Here is a 21,581-nt window from a genome sequence, read left to right as displayed (position 1 = left end):
TTTGTGTATGGTGTAAGAAAGTGGTCTAGTTTCATTCTTCTGCATGTTGCTGTCCAGTTCTCCCAGCACCACCTGCTAAAGAGGCAGTCTCTTTTCCATCGGATACTCTTTCCTGCTTTGTCAAAAATTAATTGTCCATACATTTGTGGGCCCAGTTCTGGGTTCTCTATTCTATTCCATTGGTCTATGTGTCTGTTTTTGTGCCAATACCATACTGTCTTGATGATGACAGCTAAGTCTGGGATTGTGATGCCTCCCGTTTTGGTTTTCTTCTTCAATATTAGTTTGTCTATTCAGGGTCTTTTGTGGTTCCATACAAATTATAGGATAGCTTGTTCTAGCTTTGAGAAGAATGCTGGTGCAATTTTGATGGGGATTGCATTGAATGTGTAGATTGCTTTGGGTAGGAATGACATTTTCACAGTGTTTATTCTTCCGATCCATGAGCATGGAATGTTTTTCCATTTCTTGGTATCTTCTTCAATTTCCTTTATAAGTTTTTTATAGTTTTCATCCTACAGTCTTTTACATCCTTGGTTAGGTTTACTCCTAGGTATTTTATGGTTTTTCGTGCAATCGTGAATGGGATCAGTTTCTTGATTTCTCTTTCCACTGCTTCATTATTGGTGTATAAGAATGCAACCAATTTCTGTACATTGATTTTGTACCCTGCAACTTTACTGAATTCGTGGGTCAGTTCTAGAAGGCTTCTGGTGGAGTCGATCAGGTTTTCCATGTACAGTATCATGTCATCTGCGAAAAGTAAAGTTTGACTTCTTCTTTGCCAATTCTTTTTTTTTCTTCTTCTTTGCCAATTCTGATGCCATTTATTTCCTTTTTGTTGTCTGATTGCTGATGCTAGGACTTCTGGCACTATGGTAAACAACAGTGGTGAGAGTGGACATCCCTGTCATGTTCCTGATCTCAGGGGGAAAGCTCTCTGTTTTTCCCTATTTAGGATGATATTAGCTAGAGGCTTTTCATAATTTGCTTTTATAATGTTTAGATAAGTTCCTTCTCTTCTGACTTTCTCAAGGGTTTTTATTAAGAAAGGGTGCTGTATTTTGTCAAATGCTTTTCCTGCATCTCTTGACAGGAACAAACTCTTGGTTTCATTGATCTGCTCAACTGTTTTTTTGGATTCTATATTGTTTATTTCTGCCCTGATCTTTATTATTTCTTTTCTTCTGCTGGGTTTGAGGTGCTCTTGCTTCTCTTCTTCTAGTTCCATTAGGTGCTCTGTTAGATTTTGAATTTGTGCTTTTTCTCGTTTATTGAAATAGGCCTGGATTGCAATCTCCTTTCCTCTTAGGACTGCCTTTGCTGCCTCCCAGAGATTTTGGATTGTTGTATTTTTGTTTTCATTTGTTTCCATATATTTTTAAATTTTTTTTATGTTGTTTATTTATTTTTGGGAGACAGAGAGAGACAGTGGGAATAGGGGAGGTCAGAGAGAGAGAGTGAGGGAGAAACAGAATGTGAAGCAGGCTACAGGCTCTGAGCTAGCTATCAGCACAGAGCCCGATGCAGGGCTCAAACCCATGAACCATGAGATCATGACCTGAGCCGAAGCTGGACGCTTAACTGACTAAGCCACCCAGGTGCCCATCCATATATTTTTTAATTTCTTCTCTAATTACCCGATTAGCCCAATCATTCTTTAGTAGGGTAGTTTTTAACCTCCACATTTTTGGAGGTTTTCCAGACTTTTTCCTGTGGTTAATTTTAAGTTTCATAGCATTGTGATCTGAAAGTGTGCATGGTATGATCTCAACTCACTTATATTTATGGAGGGCTGCTTTATGCCCCAGTATATGATCTATCTTGGAGAATGTGCCATGTGCACTCGAAAAGAAGGTGAATTTCCTAAGTTCAGGATGCAGAGTTCTAAATATATCTATCAATTCCATCTGTTCCAATGTGTCATTCAGGTCCATTGTTTCTTTAGTGATTTTCCGTCTGGTTGATCTATCCATTGCTGTCAGTGGAGTATTAAAGTCTCCTGCAATTAGCACATTCTTATCAATAAGATTGTTTCTGTTAGTGAATAATTGTTTTATGTATTTGGGTGCTTCTAAATTTGGTGCATAGATGTTTATAATTGTTAGCTCTTCCTGATGGAGAGACCCTGTAATTATTATATAATGTCCTTCTTTATCTTTTCTTACTGCCTTTACTTTAAAGTCCAGTTTTTCTGATATAAGTGTGGCTACTCTGGCTTTCTTTTGGCTTCCAGTCGCATGATAGATATTTCTCCATCTCTTTACTTTCAATCTGAAGGTGTCCTCAGGTCTAAAATGAGTCTCTTGTAGACAACAAATAGAGTAAATGATTTGAGAATATATATCCATTAAATTAATGCTCTAATTCATCAGACTTCATGAAGAAAAAAAGACAGTTAAAGAAACTATAAAGCCCTTGTTATTCAATTCATACTCCAGAAACAATGGACACTATTTTTAACATACTGCTGATGTAGTCTTTTGTTATATATTATTACATGCTAGTAGGATCCCAAAGCTTGTGAGATTATAAAGTCATCTAACAAAATTTCATACCTGGTACTGTTTTACACAACATGTTACAATTACTATTTCCACAACTAAATTCTTATCTTTAACTTGCATCATAACATAGACCATTTTCCATCATTAGAAAAATATTTATTTGAACTATACAGTCTCATTCTTTACAGATAAAATACTTGAGTCCAATAACTTATGTTTTGAAAGAGGGCCTTATATTTTCTGTACTTAGCTTTGATTTAAAGCCAGAGGCCAACCAAATTACCTCTGTGAGGAAAATGTTGACAACTACCTTATGCCATAAGTTGTAGAGATTTTAAATTTGTTAAAACTATGTAAATCAATGCTTATGATCTATCACTTTTCTATGTTAACATTTAAAATCAGCAGGTCTGAAATTTATGTGATTTCTTCAAAAATTCTTTGTTAATTGGCTGGAGTGTTTGTGGAAATATAACACCTAGTAGAAACATGGAGAACATTATTTAACACTGTAGACATAACGTAGAAATAAAGATGATAGAAGACGGTCTACTGGAGGTAGGAGTCTCCACCCCTTGTATAATTGTAGAGAGGAACAGGCAGGAGACACCCGAGTCTTGGTGGCATGGTCAGCATATGTGGAGCTGTCTACATGGGAAGTATATCCAAAATATGGAGAAGACCTGGAGCACACTCATAGCTAGAATAATTGGTCTCTCAAAGCCCGTCAGGCATTTGCAGTTCACTCTACATGAAATTCTACCTTTCTGGCTGCAATGTAACATGAGGGCAGTCATTTCTTGGAAGTATATACTTTTTGTGAGTCTAACAACTCAAATCCCTTTGGAGCAGCTGCTGAGCTCCAGTAAGGAGGGGTATTTGTTCGATGCTTCAATATATACCCTGGTGTAGCATGAATGGATTGGAAAATGTGACTGGTCATACCATATAACATCTTTCCACTGGACGCTGGTCCAGCCACAAGGTGACTGGGGAGTTTGGTTTCTGCCTTTTTCTCTTGTACCTGTGAAAGTTCTATGAATGCTGAGGGATCCTTGACTGCTGCATCCACTGTCATGCTTTGTCTTCAATGGGCTGTTTGCAGTGATGGTCACGAAGACAGCATATTGGCCAGTCAGAAGTGACATCTGCTTCAGAGTCAGATCTAGGCTTAAGTTCCACATCCAGCATCTGCTGCCTGAGTGGACATGAACAGATCTTTTAACCTCTCCCACCTCAATGTACTTCACTGAAAATCTGGAATATATTACTACTTAACAGGTCTTAGTTAGAACCAAATGGGTACAAGCACAATACCTGGAAAAAACTAAACACAGTAAGTATTGTTATTTGTATCTATTTCCATCCAACTGCCTGTGTTATCACTGTGTGTTTGTAATTTTATAGCCAGATAAAATCATACGAAAAATTTCCTGGCTGAACCTTGGCAATACTGAATAAAATAAATATTAAAAATTACATTCAAGTAAAATTTTTGGAAAAATCATAAATGTTTTATAGATATATGTAGCTATAGACATGAATATTGATGTGCATATAAATACAGATATGGACGTGGGTTAGATTTAATATTAATTTGATCTATAACTCAATATAGAGAGTACATTATATACATGTGAGTGTGTGTATATATAGATATAGATATAATGAAGCTGTTAATATTTATCAACCTGTCATCAATATGTTAGTTTATTTTATACTCTCCTTTCTCATTTCTTTTGACTATAACTTCTTGACTTCAGGGAAAAAATAATAACAACTCCTCAATATATGTCCATATCATAGCATTCTTGATTTGGGATCAAATTAGCCTGAGACATTAGATTAAATAACACAGAAGAAATAACTGGAAATGACCTTTCTTTTCTTTTTTCTTTTTTTTTTTAGTTTTTTAATGTTTATTTTTGAGAGAGAGAGAGAGAGCGAGCGAGTGAGCATGAGTGGGGAGGGACAAAGAGAGAGAGAGAGAGAGACAGACAGACAGACAGACAGACAGAATTGGAAGCAGGCTCCAGACTCTGAAGCTGTCAGCACAGAGCCCAACGCGGGCTGAACTCACAAATTTTGTGATCATGGCCTGAGCCGCAGTTAGATGCTCAACCAACTTAGTCAACCAGGCACCCCTGGAAATGACCTTTCAATACATGATTTTAAAAATCACAAATGGATTATTGTTAGGTTAATTTCCAGATATTTCACAGTGCCTACAATTTTAAATTTGTCGTTTTAATAAAGTAATTTTAGTGCCTGCATGGCTCAGTTAATAATTTCCTTGATCATTATATTTAATACATTTATACATATAATTTATTTTGTTGTTAGCTAGTTAGAACATATCAAACTTCTTTTTGATATTCTTATAAAGAAAGAAGAGACCACTGTGTTCTGAAAACAGCTCTATACAATGCACTCAACAGAGCTTCCCAGTAGAATTTCAACCATAAAGCCAGAAAGTTAGTTAGCATCTAGATAAAATGGTTTTCATAAACGCTTTTAGCATTCCTTTCCTTGAGGCTTTTGATCAAAATGTCTGGCTTTCCTACTAAATCTAAACATTTTTTAAACACGATTTTCAGATGTAACAGACTGAAAGCACCAATCAGACCCTGTATTCATCTTGGTCAGTTAGAATTGATTCCTTTCTTCTTCCTATCTGAGCATCCCATCAAAGATCTTTCTGCATTTTGCCTTTAACTGCAGATTATTTATGTGAATATCCATTTTTTTGCCAATAGTCCATGAAGGTCAAAAATGATATCACAGGCATCTTGCATCAACATACTTGCCAACAGTGTGCTTTGAACACAGTGAACGTGTGGAATGTTTTGTGAAGTCATATCACATTCACTTGCACTGGAGAAACTTGCACTCCAGGGACTCCCTTGATACAGACTGCGGTCCCTGTGGAGACTTCCCTGCTATCCTGACTCCTCTCTGCTTTCTTCTTGGAAGGATCTCAAGAAGATTATTGCTCCCAGAGCTTTTCAGGGGGACTCTCCTCAGTGAATTTGTCCATCCAGTAAACCCTCGGGTTAGAATTTCATTGTATATTTTCCTTAAGATCCCAGAAAGCTCTAGAAAGCACAGTTTGAGCGTTCAATTAAAAGTCTGTTAAAAGTAGGAAACTTTAAAAATGAACAACAACAAAAAAGAGTAAAATGTTATATTTGATAATAGCTAAAATGGGAAAATATGGTTATTTTAAGGACTATATTGCTGATGTCAATTTTGTTTTGGGTGAATCTGGAGTCCTTGAAAATTACATAGACATAAAGGAAGAGACTAGAGATATAGTTACTGCAACTGGGATAAAAGGAGTAGGAGACCATAGAAAAGTCCCAGGTCTTAAAGTAAATCTGAACACAAAGGAAAGGTGGATTTAGCTGGGTGTGTGTGTGTTTGTGTGTGATATACTTATATATATGTTTGTGTGTGTGAAATGTATTTTTACTCCTAGATAACTTGTATATATATATTTACTCATATACATAGTCATATATATATGCTCATATATTAACATATATCACATATATAAGTAAATACAAATATATTTCATTTTAATAATATATGCTTGTTAAGTAGGAAACAAACATGAGAAAGTCATAGGAAAAATTGGGCAGATGTCTTGTGCTGGAGTAAGGCATTTTCACTGGGAATTTGTTTAAAGTGTTACCAATGTTTAAAAGCCAGCCAGTATCATTATTCCAGAAAGTACAGGCATAGTTATTTGGGGAAGAGGAATTGGAATGTATTTGCTCATAACCCTAAATTCATGAACCCCTAAGGAGGCTTGCCACCACCTCCCTACCACACCCCTCTGTGCCCCAGATCTTTGACCACCCTTTGATCTGTTCTGAGACAGAGCAGGTCACAGTGCATCTTGAATATCACACAGAACGTCCCTTGTCTCTAGTTCCCACTAAGATTCAGAAGACTGAGTATCAGGTTTAATAAACAATTGGGAATATTTTGCTACTATAATCTGAAAGAGTCACTGAGCATTTTGCCCCTTTTTTAGTGGTGAGGGTACAAGATACAGCAAATTTCTTTCACTTTGGAAATAATATCCCAATAAGCCCCAGACTTCTGAACACCTAGAAACTTGAGGTGGTGAGTCTCTAAATTCACATGAGGTTTATTCTGGATCCTTTGTCACATACATGGGTTTTTTCCTTTTATAGTTTATTGTCATATTGGTTTCCATATAACACCCAGTGCTCATCCCTTTCCCCACTCCCATCAGCCCTCAGTTTGTTCTCAGTATTCAAGAGTCTCTCATGGCTTGCCTCCCTCCCTCTCCCCAACTAATTTTTCCCCTTCCCCTCCACCGTAGTCCTCTGTTAAGTTTCTCCTGTTCCACATATGAGTGAAAACATATGGTATCTGTCCTTCTCTTCCTGATGTATTTCACTTGGATAACACCCTTGAGTTCCACCCACGTTGCTACAAATGGCCAGATTTCATTCTTTCTCATTGCCATGTAGTACTCCATTGTATAGATAAGCCACATCTTCTTGATTCATTCATCTGTTGATGGACATTTAGGCTCTTTGCATGATTTGGCTATTAGTGAAAGTGCCTCTATGAACATTAGGGTACATGTGCCCCTATGCATCAGCACTCCTGTATCCCTTGGGTAAATTCCTAGCAGTGCTATTGCTGGGTCATAGGGGAGTTCTATTGTTAATTTTTTGTAGCCCACATGTTTTACCAAGGAATGTATAATATTTTCTATTTCCCAGATCACCGAATCTATAGGCTTGATAACACAATGTTGTGGACCAGTATGATATCCTGTGACATACAGAGACCATCAAAATCCTTGTAGACCAGATTATGCAGGAAGCAGGAGAGTTCTTATAGATGTGAAGCCAGATAGTGATGGTATACTGCTTTCATTGTTAACAGAGAAACAAACAGACTCAAATGAATGGCCACATACTGGATGCCAGAGGCTGTGTTCATTTGCTCAATTGAAGAAATCATATCTGAACAGTAGTTGCAATTGGACTTACCACCTGATTCAGTTTAGGACAACTCTTTTTTTCTTAAAATCTTTTAATGATTATTCAATTTTTGAAATAGAGGGAGAAAGAGGGAGGGAAAGAAAGAAAGAAAGAAAGAAAGAAAGAAAGAAAGAAAGAAAGAAAGAAAGAGAGGGAGGGAGGGAGGGAGGGAGGGAGGGAGGGAGGGAGGAAGGAAGGAAGGAAGGAAGGAAGGAAGGAAGAAAGAAAGTAAGTAAGTGGGGGAGAGAAAGAGAGAGAAACACACACAGAATCTGAAGCAAACTCCAGGCTCTGAGCTGTCAGCACAGAGCCCGATTGTGGGGCATGGGGCTCAAACCCATGAACTGCAAGATCATGACCTGAGCTAAAGTTGGATGCTTAACCTTCAGAGCCACCCAGGTTCACCTAGTTTAAGACAATTCTTAAGACTATCTGGTCTTTTGCATAAGCCATAAAGTTGATACAACCTTTGACCAAATGAAACAAAACCAGGCACTAGTTAAAGTTGTAAGGTCAAATTTTAATCCATATTATACTGTTGCAATAGGGCAGAGGGTCAGAGGTGAATAGATATTTTAAAGGGAGAAGTAGGGTAGAGAAGGGAGCAAGTGAGGGCTCAATAGAGTCAGGAGATGAGACACAACAAGGGGTTGGTTATTGTAAATGCAGTTAGGCCCATTGGAAATTATGGAGGTTAGTATTCTATTCTCTCAGTTTTTCTTGGTGATTAAGTTCCAAAGGAATGGCTTTCAGGTCCTTGAGAAAGACAATGCTAAATTATGGGATATACCTTTCAAAGAGAGAAAGAACTCATCTTTGTAGTCTTGTTTTAGTAAATACTCTCAGAAAGGATGGTGAGGGGCTTATCTGTCAGGGGTTGGCTGGAAGAGGTAGTACATTTTTGCCCATAGCATCAAGCTTTCTCAAGCAAGCACTTGAAGAGGATCTAGGATCATCCTAGGGATAGACCTTGAGATTGACCTTGTTAGAAATTGTATTAGTATATTAAGTATACTAATGTGGGGAGGAAAAGGGGGTGGGTGTAGTCATTTGTGCTGAGAGGCTGTAGTTTTTAGAGGACAAGGTTGAGGCCTAATTGAGAAGGGGGATCATAGGAGTCTGGCTAGTGTTTCATTGAGGAGAGAATTTTTGTCATTTTAAGACTTGTAACAGAAAAAAAGTTACTTCTACATTTTTCAATTCTTCTGATTGTGGCACTAAATTTTGTGATTCCCTGGGATGTACTATTGCCTTTTTTTTTTTTTTTTTTTTTTTTTTTTTTACTATTTCAGTAGGGAGGAGGAGTTTCAGGTGTTTCCACATGGTTTTAACTTCCATAGTATATCTTGATTAATGGACCAAGGAGTCAATGTAAGGACACTTTTATTTGTCAAGTATGTCTATTTCAACTATGTATTGAAAGAAGCTGGGGAAATAAACATAGGTATGGATTTTCAGACCAAGTGGACCCATTTTAATATGGGATCAGTTTAAAACACCATTTCAGGCTCCTGGGTGGCTCAGTCGGTCAAGCGCCTGACTTTGGCTCAGGTCATGATCTCATGGTTGGTGGGTTTGAGTCCTGCATCGGGCTCTGTGCTGATAGCTAGCTCAGAGCCTGGAGCCTGTCTTTGGATGCTGTGATTCTCTCTCTTTCTCAAAAATAAAGAAAACATTAAAAAACAAAACAAAACAAAAACACCATTTCATACTTGATATCCTTAAGCTTTCATTCTGCTTAATAGCCATGGTTACTTTGGCATCCCCAAGAATTAATACTATTTCAGAATCATTCCCGGTATTCCCTTTCCAAAGTCTGAGCATTCCCTTTTCCCTCAGTATAAACTCATCCAAACCAAAGATTTTGGTTCTCTTCGGGAATGCTAGGATACAGATATATGGCACATATTTGTAATAGTTTTGCATGGGCCTCCCCTAGGGGCACCCTGCCTTTCCTAAAATGAAGATTCAAGGAGTTTTCAGTCTGTGAAGTGTCTTGGCTCTAGAAATTGGGTGAAAAACCATAAAAATAAAGATTAGGTCAGACTCCAGTCAGTTGCCCTACCATTGTTTCCAGATGTCATGATCATCCTGTTGCTGCAATGATCTTTGAGATTGTTTCACTTCATCACTGCTGCTCATTTCAGTTCTTACATAAGCCTTGTATTTGATAGTTTATCACTGCTACTTGGCCTATAACTTTGGGATTTCATTCTCTCTGTTGAAATCAGAAGGTCCATGTCAGTGTCACAGTCTTCCACTGTCATTTCTGGACAGCAGATGACTATCATTACAGGTATTTCTTACTATGATGCTATGGTTTCACTCACTAATATATTTCTCAATGTGTTAGCATAGAGATTATCCTCTGGAGTTTGCTGAAATACACAGTGTAGGAGTGGTTTAAGAAATACAATAGTAAATTACATATTTGTTTACACTACTAAATTAGTTATTAGCTATTACTATTTTGCTAGGGCTTTGGATTTCTTCCCCTCAAATATCTGGGAAACTCAGCGTCTTATTTTCCTTAAATACTTCTACTGCTGAGGCTGGTTTCTGTTGCTTTTGGTCAGGGAGGCCTGATAGGATTTTGGAGTTTAGGATGTTCAGAATCCATATAAATGTTTGTAATATACTACTCAGAATATCACCCACATATGAAAGTTAGACCAAGCTTTTAAAATATTTGGTGGATGGTGACTTCACCTTGCATGGCAATTCTACAATTTACAAGATCAAACTTTGGTTCTATTTTCAGACAGAGCTGTTAGAGATGATATTTCTTTTAGGAAAAGTTTACAGAGTATCTGCTTTACTGACTACAATTTGAACTGAAAACCGAAAAACAATATAATTTTTCTTTCAGTAACCTTTCAAGTTCACTTAGTGCTTGAACTCATTATTTTCACCGCAATATTTTATTGCAATGGCTCCCAAAACTATCCTTTAATAAGAACTATTACAGGTGTTAATTTAATAACTATTTTTGCTACTGCGTTTCATGCATGAACAGGTTCTGTTTTGCATTAGCATTGAGGCCATTTACTAGCTTTAAATCTAGCCAGCTCAGTTACCTAATTCCAGCATATGTCTTAAATGTTCTCTTTTATGAGAACTCTTTTTGGGCTATATGCCCTGTCAATCATCATTTTCTTATAATATAGATACTATTCCTATTCCTTTGGAATATACACATCTATTCCAATAGGAATAGATTGAGAATATGGAATTTGAAAAATACAACATTTAGATTGTGAGGGTGGGGAAAGAAAGCCACCATTAATTTCAGATGCTTGCATCACTGAACTGGTAGTTCTCAAAAGGACAATCCGAGGCATGGAAGGATACATATTTGTTACTTTTCATATAAAATATCCATAGGATCTCAGAAAAAATAATGGATTTTTCTTTCTTTCTGCCTTATCATTCTTGCAAGAGTGCCTCTTTGTAACACAATTTAATCTGGCAAGGGGTTCTGAGAAATGTATCTCCCTGAGCTACCTTTCAGGAACAAGGTGGGGATAACTTGGTGTTGAAAATAGATAACTTTGTTTATTACTTTTCTATTTCTCTTCATTAAGTGGGGCAGAGGTTTACCCAACTATTTAACTGACCACCTGGGACCACAGTCCACATGTTTCCAATTTAAGATTGGAAACAATCTTTTTGATTGTTGGAATTCCAACATTATAGATCATGGTTTGGCTCCCACTTACCTCTTGAGGTCCTTTTTCTTTTATTCATCCTTATGTGGACTTGACTTTGTTGCTTTACTAAGCTACCTGCATTTCTCTGAATGCAGTAGGAGTGTTCCTTTGTCTTTAACTTTGGCCCAGAGTAAGATTTCCTTCTTTGTTTGTTCAGCCAAATTTTGATCCATACCAGAGTTCACCTACTGTTTCAAAACTCTTCCCTAGGTCTCACATCCAGGCAACCAATTTATCTTCTTATTGACCCTTACCAAAGTTCATTGCACATGTCTATGAGACATGCAGAGTTATGTTGCTTTATAACTGCTTATATATCCATTTCTCCCACTCGATTCTGAGCTTATTTAGAGTAGGGAACTTAACCCTGTTTATTCTTGTGCTCAAAGTAGGAAGCATAGAACCCACCAAGTTGTAATACCTCAATAATTCTTTAAATAAATTTTTCATCTAAAGCAACTATTATGATAAGTAATATTTCTAATCATGTCACCCAGATTTACCCATGACAATATGACACAGGACCATTGGGGACATATAGCATAGTCCTATGTTTATAAATAACATTGATATTTGATTTTTTTAACTTAGTGTGGTTCTGCCCACCCTTTTAGGTTCTGTTTATTGAACTATTGGGAATCAACCATGCTATGAACATTGCAATGTTCATTATGAGCTTTCATGAAGTCCCACCCATATCTGATGAAAATGTCACTGTGATGGAGACAACTTTCAACAATGTTCCTGTCCACATATATGTACCAAAACGAAAGCCAGAGAGACTAAGAAGAGGCTTATTTTATATTCATGGAGGTGGTTGGTGTGTGGGGAGTGCTGGTATGTGCCCCTTGTTAGAAATTATAGTTTATCATATTACACATATTTTATTAGGATGTTGACTTCAACCTGTCAAGAAGATATATCTGGTAAACATCCCAGATCATCTAATGCTTCAGTTGTATGAAATTCATTTCTTTGAGCTATGTTAGTTTAAAGGAATTATTTTGAATCTCTTTCTTAAAGGGAATAATCAATAGCAAAGGCTGTAGCAAATCTCAGAAGAAAGAAAAGTGTTTCATAACACTTTTTTGAACTTGACTTGCAGAAATGATGGAATGTTGCAGTGAAAACCAAAATGAAGTACATTAAATAGTGAATGAGGAATGAGGAAGTGGAGAGGGTGACCCTAGTCTTTCAATTAGCATAGATAAGGAAAGAAATGAGGAAAGTGTTAGATGAAAAAGAATAGTAAGAGTATTTTACCTTTATTTCTATTAAAAAGTATATTTCAATTTTATGTATTTTTAATGTTTACACAAATACATTAAATATGTAATATATAATGTTACTTTATATAATAGAAAAAATTAGATTTTATTTTATGTATGAAAGCATATTTTATATTATATTTAGTTTATATTTACATATGGGAGATCTATGAACATGTTTGTAAACTCAAGGTAAAGTTGGTGGTTAATAGAAATATGTTGGAGAAAAGGGAAGGGGGCTGGAGGATGGAATGAGGTGTGCCTGATCTAGAGGATATGAGATGAAGTTGCTCTTAGTACAGAGGAGAAGCAATGGCAACACATAAGAACACTCTGTGTGTAACAAGAGGAAAAGAGGCGTTGATGGATATTGATGTAGATTGGAAACGTAAATCAAAGTAGGAGGGGATGTGATCCTGTATATGATTTTCTATAAATGCAGTCAGTAAAGGCATTAGCTTGTAATGGAGTGAGGTTTCTAAGACAAAATCTGACAATGCAATGCCTCTGTTCGTTTCCATGAGTCCCTGTTACCCAGAGCCCTTCTTTAAAAATCTTTTCAGGGGCACCTAGGTGGCTCAGTCGGTTAAGTATCTGACTTCAGCTCAAGTCATGATGTCATGGCTTGTGGGTTTGAGCCCGCATCAGGTTCTGTGCTGACAGCTTGGAGCCTGGAGCCTGTTTCAGATTCTGTGTCTCCCTCTCTCTCTGCCCCTCCCCAACTCGTGCTCTTTCTCCCTCTATCTCAAAAATAAATAAACTATAAAAAAATTTTTTTATCACAGTATTACTGAAGAATGAGAATATGCTTACTAAAATAAAGGGACTAAGTAAGAATAAGCACTGAAACAAAATAATATTTTTGATGCTTTTTATTTTTATATTAAAATGACATAAGAATCTATGTTCTAATCCAGAATATAAGAATGACTTTCTTTCTTTCTTTCTTTCTTTCTTTCTTTCTTTCTTTCTTTCTTTCTTTCTTTCTTTCTTTCTTTCTTTCTTTCTTTCTTTCTGGGAAGGAGAGTATTGGGGTCTTAGGATGGAGCAGAGAGGGAGAGAGAGAGAGAGAGAGAAAACCCAAGCAGGATTCATGCCCAGTACAGAGACTGATTGAGGGCTCTACCTCACAACTATGAGATCCTGTCCTGTCGAAATCAAGAGACCCTTAATCAACTGAGCTACCCAGGTGCCCAAAGAATAATTTTTTAAAAATAGTAAATGTTAAATAAAAGTTTAAAACTTAGTGTGTATTTGATATTTTAAGAATATTTAGCATCTGACTTTAGCATGGCCCATATAATTTAATGTTTGTGACAGCTACATATTCTGATTCTTCCTCTGTAATACTTTATGATTTCTCCCTCCTCTCATTACTGGCAAATTCTATTTTATCTTCTTGAAATTTTCTTATCTGCAAAAGGGAGCGCTTACCCAAGCCCAATAGTAAATATGTGTGACTTATCCCCCCTCCACTCACATGGCCACAAAAGCTCCAGAAAAGTTTTTCTTGTCTGCCTAGAAACTACAAATATATAAATCAGGTTTAGCTTTCCCTACTACCTCTTTTCTTTATTTTTCTCTGGCAGTTTTGATAAAGTCTAATGCTATTTCCATATGACACTCTCTGTACCCCTTCATTAAAACAACTAATATTTTGCATTGTTGCTTTTTGTTTATATGCCTGGCCCTCCTTGCCTCTGTCTGTAGTAGAGTATGACTTACTGAGAGTCAGGGGATTCATTGTATGTGTTTATTCTTTCAACACCTATTACTAGCTGAATGAAGGAAGAAGAGATTAATCTTGAAGCCAGTGAATTTGGTTTAAATTATCCAGTGTGAAATGTGGGGAAATGACAAGAGAGTTGACAATGTGTATGTAAAAGGATCAGTGAGCAGAAGAATTCATGTTTTATAGCTATGATGAGACATTAGAAATATTTTTCTCAGAACATTTCAGTGAGGAACAAGGTATAGTAATAAACTTCCTGCTAATGGAAACGCTCATCAATATATTTGTCAATTTCTGATTTTATTTTCTTTTATTTCAGCTTTGTTTAGTTACGACTCCTGTCAAGACGGACAGGTGATAGACTTGATGCTGTTGTCATTTCAGTCAAGTAAGAGCACGATTATTTGTTTGAGTTTTGTCCAGATGCTTTACATAGCAAGATGCTCTAAGCCATCTTGGTCATTCCTTGGTTATACCGAGAATGTTTCAAATAAAATTGAGAATGTGAGAATAGAGAACCTGAACTTAACATGACGAGAGAAGAGTCAGAGAGACAAGAATTGTCTAGTTAGGTCAAGTGGGATCAAAACCAGGAAGTCAAAAAACTAAACTACTGCATCTCAGGGACAAATGACCTCTGCTACATTTCTAGCCTTATTTCTAGCCTACTGTTAATTAGTGAAGTGAGTAATATGAGGGCTTCAGGATGAGAGAATCAGGTTTAAAGCCTGGTTCTAGAATTAAACGAATAACTTTGTGCCAGCTAAATACTATTTTAGTACAGTTTTCTCAGATGTAAACTGAGAGTCATACAGTATTTTCTATATCATAGAGTTGTTTTAAAGTTAGCTGCTAACATACATTCAACGCAGTTAGTATAGAATATTTCATGGTACAGTATTCCATTAAATGTAATTAATCACCAAATAACATATTGGAATTCAGGCAAATCTATTCTAAAAAAAAATTTAGATCAATAATTAATCATAAAAAACAAACTAGATGGGAATAAATAGAAAAATGAAGCAACTGAAAAAAAAAGCATAATAGTGACCATATGCCAACTTGATTATTAGATTAAGTTGGGATAGAATAATTCCTAACATTTGTTTGCTATTTATTGGTCACCAATAAAGTATAATGATTACAAAGAAGATAGCATTCTGGTAAAAGTTTATTTAAGGGAAATTATCACCTGAGTTTTTCTGCCTACATCTTATCCAAGTTTTGCATTCAAGCTTCTTTTGTGTAAAAATGTAAACATTTGTGAAGGCTTTTATATCAAGCATTATTATAAGAATGACATTTGTCTTTGGATTCATAATGACCCCAAATACCAAGTTTGCTAAAGAAAATGTTTTTACTTTTGATTTTTGAGTAGAGCATGGCCCCACCCCATTTTATTATTTGAAAACATAATTGGCTTAAAGAACACTGTTATTCTGCCCACAGCTACAGACTAGCACCTAAATATCACTTTCCAAATCAATTTGAAGACGTATATAATGCATTAAAGTGGTTCTTACGCCAAGATGTTCTTGACAAATATGGTGTGGATCCCGGAAGAATTGGAATTTCTGGAGACAGTGCTGGAGGGAATTTAGCCGCAGCAGTGACTCAACAGGTATGTTGCTCAGATTTTTTTTTTTTTAATATCTTACACTTAATTATTTACTTCAAGCATTACAATATCCATGCAAACTATGTTTCATGTTAATATGTTAGAAACTAGAGATACATAGAAATCAACATTAGAGAACATTTGTATCCTGAGGGCTTCTATTCCTACCTTCTGCCAGACTTTTAAAAAATTAAATGATAAAATACTCTTTCTAGATCACTGATTTAAATAGCATTAATATGTCAGCTGAGTGCTATCCTATTTTGTTATATTAGGGCTGGTATTTATGCAATCAGCCAATAATACACTACAGTTACAGAATCAGATTATTCCAGTATTCTTCATGGAATATACTAAAACTTACATGAAAACTACTGTTATGAGAATAATCAATTTGCCTATAGACAAAAAATGCAGGAGTGGAGAAGAGGGATTTTAAGTCTTCTTAGCTCATTTTATTGTCTAAGAAGAAATGAAGAGTTGTTTTTTCATAATTTCATTTGTTTTTGAGAAGTTAAGAGTACACCTTATAATTCTTGGGGTAATAATTTAATGAATAGAAATAGGAGGGAGTCTGTATGGCTCAGTCAGTTAAGATTCTGACTCTTAATTTCACCTCACATCATGATCCCAGGGTTGTGGGATCCAACCCTGCATCAGGCTCATGCTTAAGATTCTCTCTCCCTCTGTGCCTCTCCCCTGTTTGCTCTCTCTCAAAATCAACCAACCAATCACTTATTACAAATAGGTTTTAACTTATAAACTATTACAGGAAAATGAAAAGCTCAACCCATCTGAAAGAAGTCAAAAATAGAGAAGACGGAGGCTTCACAAAATAAAGTGGTAGATCAAAATCAATTATTTTAGTAACTACAGTAATTATTAGTGGTCTAAATAATCTGGTTGTAGGACCAAGACTGTCAGATTGAAAACTTAAATAAGCAGAAACTTTGAAAGTAATTGAATGGAAATGTATATCCAGAAATAATATCTAAAAGAATTGCAGCCAGGTTAAGAACAGAACATCGTATCATTATAGAAAAGGTTAAATCATTAAGAAAATATAACAAGTCTAAATCTATATGGATTTCATAACATGGTCTTAAATGTATGAAAAAAATAGTAACAGAACTACAGGGAAAACCACAAATGTTCACAACCACAATGAGAGATTTAAAAAGACCTCTTTTAGTAATTAAGAAAAGCAGTCAATAATAATAATAAGGGTATAGAAGACTAGAATCATGATTAATACACAACTCCATGGACCTATAAACAAGCAAGCAACTATGTGTTATCATTTTAAAAAATTGACCAAGTACTGGTCCGTAAAGAAAGACTCAAATAATCACAGACATTAAATCATGCATTTTGGACTATTAACCACAGTGCAACAATGTGGGAAACCAATAGGAAAAAGACAAACAAGGAAATATCCTTCTTTGTATGGAAATTTAAAAAATACAGTAAGTACCTCTGGGTCAGTATTTAATAGAATATACATCTTGTATATATTTTCCAAACATACAGAACAACAAAGGAAATTGTATTTTAAAAGCATATATTAGAAAAGAAGAAAAGCTAGAATAAGCATTTGACTCAAGAAATGAAAGAAAAAATGGAAGATAATAATGATAAGAACAGAAATTATGATATTCAAAATCAGGCTTATAGTAAATGTGAACAAAAGCAAAAAGTTAATTATTTCAAAGAACTAATAAAAATAAAAAAAAATTTTTTTAATGTCTTTTATTTATTTTTTGAGAGATATAGAGAAACAGTGTGAGCAGGGGAGGGTCAGAGAGAGAGGGAGACACAGAATGTAAAACAGGCTCCAGTCTCCGAGCTAGCTGTCAGCACAGAGCCCGATGCGGGGCTGGAACCCACAAACCCTGAGATCATGACCTGAGCCGAAGCCGGATGCTTAACAGACTGAGCCACCCAGGCGCCCTAATAAAAATTTTAAACCTCTGGAAAGACACATGAGGAATAGCAAAATCAGGCATAAATAATTACTGTCAATATTGAAAAAGGGACAGTACTGCAGGCTCTTCAATATGAAAAAGAGCAAGCCTTCAACAAGTCCAGAATGAACATTGTAATCTTTGAAAGAGATTTTTGAAAAACTTTAAAGTAAAAATATTTCCCAATATTTAAATTCAGTAGGCAAATTCCAAGAAAAATTTTCAATACAGACACAAGAAGAAATGAAAACATGAGATATTCTATAATCACTAAACAAATTAAATCAATAATAAAAAAAAGTCCTGCTAAGAAACTTCACTGGAGATGTACATCAAATATAAAAAAAAAAATCACTCCAAATAAATACAAAATATTCCAGCAAATAGGAAGAGTGTACACTCTTTAATTATCTTCAGAGAAGCATGATGTTTATGACCATTCTGATAAGAACGGTTTTAGGAGGAAAAACAGTGGGCCAATAACACTCAGAAAACAAAGATATTACCATCATGAATAAATTATTAGAAAAAATGTACATATAACATAGACATATGTGCCATGACTCAGTAGCTAATAATGAAATGAAAAATATATTTTACAAAAATAAGTGAATTTTACCACATTAATAAAGGAAGCAGAATCATATCTTCTTAATAGATGCAGAAAAAGCATTTAGGAAAAGTCACAATAACAATTTTTGGTTCACTAGGAACAGATGGAATGTCCTTACCCAGGTAAACTACATTGATTAAGTGTGTAACAAATGGTATAATTTTAAAGAAATACACATGGACCTTGAGGGTGTCATGCTAAGCGAAATAAGTCAGGCAGAGAAGGACAGATACCATATGTTTGCACTCATAGGTCTAACAGAAGACCAGGAAAAACCTGATGGAGGACCAGGGGGAGGGGAAGAGGGAAAGAGAGTTGGGCAGAGAGAGGGACCCAAAACTTGAGAGACCATTGAATACTGAAAACGAACTGAGAGTTGAAGGGGAAGGGGGAGGGGGGAAGGGGGTGGGGGAGGGCACTTGTGGGGAAGAGCACTGGGTGTTGTATGAAAACCAATTTGACAATAAACTATTCAAAAAAAAAAAAGAAATACACAAAACTAAATACCATAAAATGGAGGATGAGAAGGAAATGGGAGTGCAATCCTATTGGGGAGGAAGAAGGGTATGTGGTCAATTCAGGGTATATGATAAACTCCCTGACCCTTGACCAGAGATACATTTTAAATTTCTGTCTTATGAAGTTATGTACCTGATTTTATATGTATTATGTTTAGCTACAAAGGCAATTTTTTAAATCTGCATGTTCAAAGATTTTAGCTACCTACCTGTAGAGTTGAATTTATTGGTCAAATATAAAATATTTTTGTATCTCTTCTTAATTCAATCAGCCACCTACTATCACACCTCTACTAATGAAAACAGTGATACTAGATATTGAGCTAAATAGGATGTAAACTTATCTGAGACAAAACACTGAAATGATTAAACTCAGTATATATTCTTTACATAAAACAATTATTTTTATATAACAGAATCTGGTGATGGACTTATAAATATTTTATTTTACAAACTAATTACTAACTGGGCTTTAAATGCAATGAAATAAAAAGTGCTGCCATTTGCCGTTGCTAGTGTATGTGTGTGTGTGTAAAATGTTATATTTATACCAAACGAAAAAATATCAGAATCCTTTCTTTTTTTCAACTCTATGTTAGTTTTTTTGAAATAGACTTCAATTTAGACATTAAGAGTTTACTCTAAGAAGCATAAGAGTACATATGGTTTCAATAATTACTACTTGTGACTTATGCTAACAGATCTCAAGGTTTTGCATTCATCAGAATCACCGGAAAGACTTTTTAAAAATACAAACTACTTCTTCCTCCCTACCTGAGTTACTACGTCAAGGCGAGGATCAAAGAATTTGAATTTTGAATAAGTCCTCAGGTGATGCAGATGTGAGTGGTCCAGGGACCACACTTTGAGAAGCTGATCTGTAAGACACAATAGGTCATTCTTTCTTGCAGGACCACCTAAATGTACACAAAAACATCTGTTACACTGTAGTGCTCAATGTTACTAGTCTCCAAATATTTTTGATCATGTATCCTATTAATAAAAACCCTCTAGTATACCCCTACCAAAATATGCATACTAATTTATAGATAAATATGTTTTAATGCACCAATGTAATTTAAATATTAAAAAATATTATGGTAATTTATATTTTTGCCTAAGATTCATGTGTTTAGTATCAGAGCCCAATTAGGTTTCTTAGTTATGTGATCTTTCCCCTGAATGTTAAGGCCTATTGATATCATAATATATGTGCATAATATTTTTACTTAAAAAATATTTCCTCTGATTGCTATTCTTAGTCGTCAGGGTAGATATTTTATTTTTTAATCACAGATCAAAGGATTTCTTTCCCCACTCATGAGGAGAATTGTACAAATCTTTTTGCTTACATTCACACTATTTAAGACACATAGTCTTCAATATAATACTGAAAGTTGGAAAGTTCTTTGAGATCTATTTTTTGTTGTTTCTGATTATCTTTTTGAGATTCTGGATTTATCCTATATTATATTCATCTATTGTTTGTAAATAAAAGTACTTTTAAATGAAAAAGCCACTTATTTAAATTATTTTCAGCTCATAGATGATGCAGATGTCAAGATCAAACTCAAGACCCAGTCTTTAATTTATCCTGCCCTTCAGACTCTTGATATGGATTTACCATCATACTGGGAAAATTCAAACTTTCCGACTCTGCCCAAATCACTGATGGTCAGGCTCTGGAGTGAATACTTTACCACAGACAAATCACTTACAAAAGCTATGCTCTTCAATCAACATGTACCAGTGGAATCAAGCCATCTGTTCAAGTTTATTAATTGGAGTACTTTGCTCCCTGAGAAGTTTAAGAAAGGACATTTTTATAACAGTCCAACTTATGCTAGTTCTGAGTTGGCTAAAAAATATCCAGGGTTTCTAGATGTGAGGGCAGCCCCCTTGTTAGCTGATGATAACAAATTGTGAAGTTTACCCTTGACCTACATCATCACCTGTCAATATGATGTCTTAAGAGATGATGGAATCATGTATGTAACCCGACTTCAGAATGCTGGAGTTAATGTGACCCATAACCATATTGAGGATGGATTCCATGGAGCACTTTACCATTATATATTTAAAATTTCATATAGAGTAGAAAATCAGTATATGAGTTGGCTAAGTGAAAATCTTTAGTAAAAATCTGAGGAGGAGTCCATAAAAATATAAAAGCCCCAGAACAGGAAACAACTTAGTGAGGATCAAAGGGTTATGTTTGGATTGATGTTTACCACCTGTGCCCTTTAAGGTCTTCATAGTCATCATGTTGTTTGTTTTTTAACTCAGGGAGTTCTCTCTTATTCTAAGTGTCATTTATTCACTTCTGTACCTTAGAACATATCTAATTTCCTGTATATTCTTTTCTTGCTGCTGTTATTCATCTCTTATAACTAATTCACAGCTCTAATTTTATTTTTTTTAATTTTTTAATGTTTATTTTATTTTAGAGAGAGAGAGAAAGAGTAAGCAAGTGAGCGAGCATGAGTGAGGCAGGAACAGCGACAGAGGGAGACACAGACTCCAAAGCAAGGTCCAGGCTCTGAGTTGTTAGCACAAAGCCTGATGCTGGGCTTGACCTGAGCCAAAGTCAGATGCTTAACCTAACTGAGCCATCCAGGCGC

The 21,581-nt window shown here is 35.6% G+C and overlaps 1 protein-coding gene across 1 annotated transcript in view; it reads left to right on the top strand.

The window, feature by feature from the left end:
* The window catches only part of AADAC (arylacetamide deacetylase), a 23,069-nt gene extending 1,973 nt beyond the window's left edge, over window positions 1-21,096 (top strand). Inside the window, 5 exon segments of the mRNA XM_029940797.1 lie at window positions 11,859-12,081; window positions 12,971-12,981; window positions 14,574-14,632; window positions 15,697-15,868; window positions 20,500-21,096. Of these exon segments, the coding sequence (XP_029796657.1) occupies window positions 11,859-12,081; window positions 12,971-12,981; window positions 14,574-14,632; window positions 15,697-15,868; window positions 20,500-21,096 (1,062 nt within the window).
* The last annotated feature ends 485 nt before the right edge of the window (window positions 21,097-21,581 follow it).

This window comes from Suricata suricatta, chromosome 5 (genome assembly GCF_006229205.1).
Source record: "Suricata suricatta isolate VVHF042 chromosome 5, meerkat_22Aug2017_6uvM2_HiC, whole genome shotgun sequence".
Classification (NCBI taxonomy): Eukaryota; Metazoa; Chordata; class Mammalia; order Carnivora; family Herpestidae; genus Suricata; species Suricata suricatta.
The sequence above is the reverse complement of the archived record's forward strand: the minus strand, read 5'-3'. Positions and strand labels throughout refer to the sequence as shown.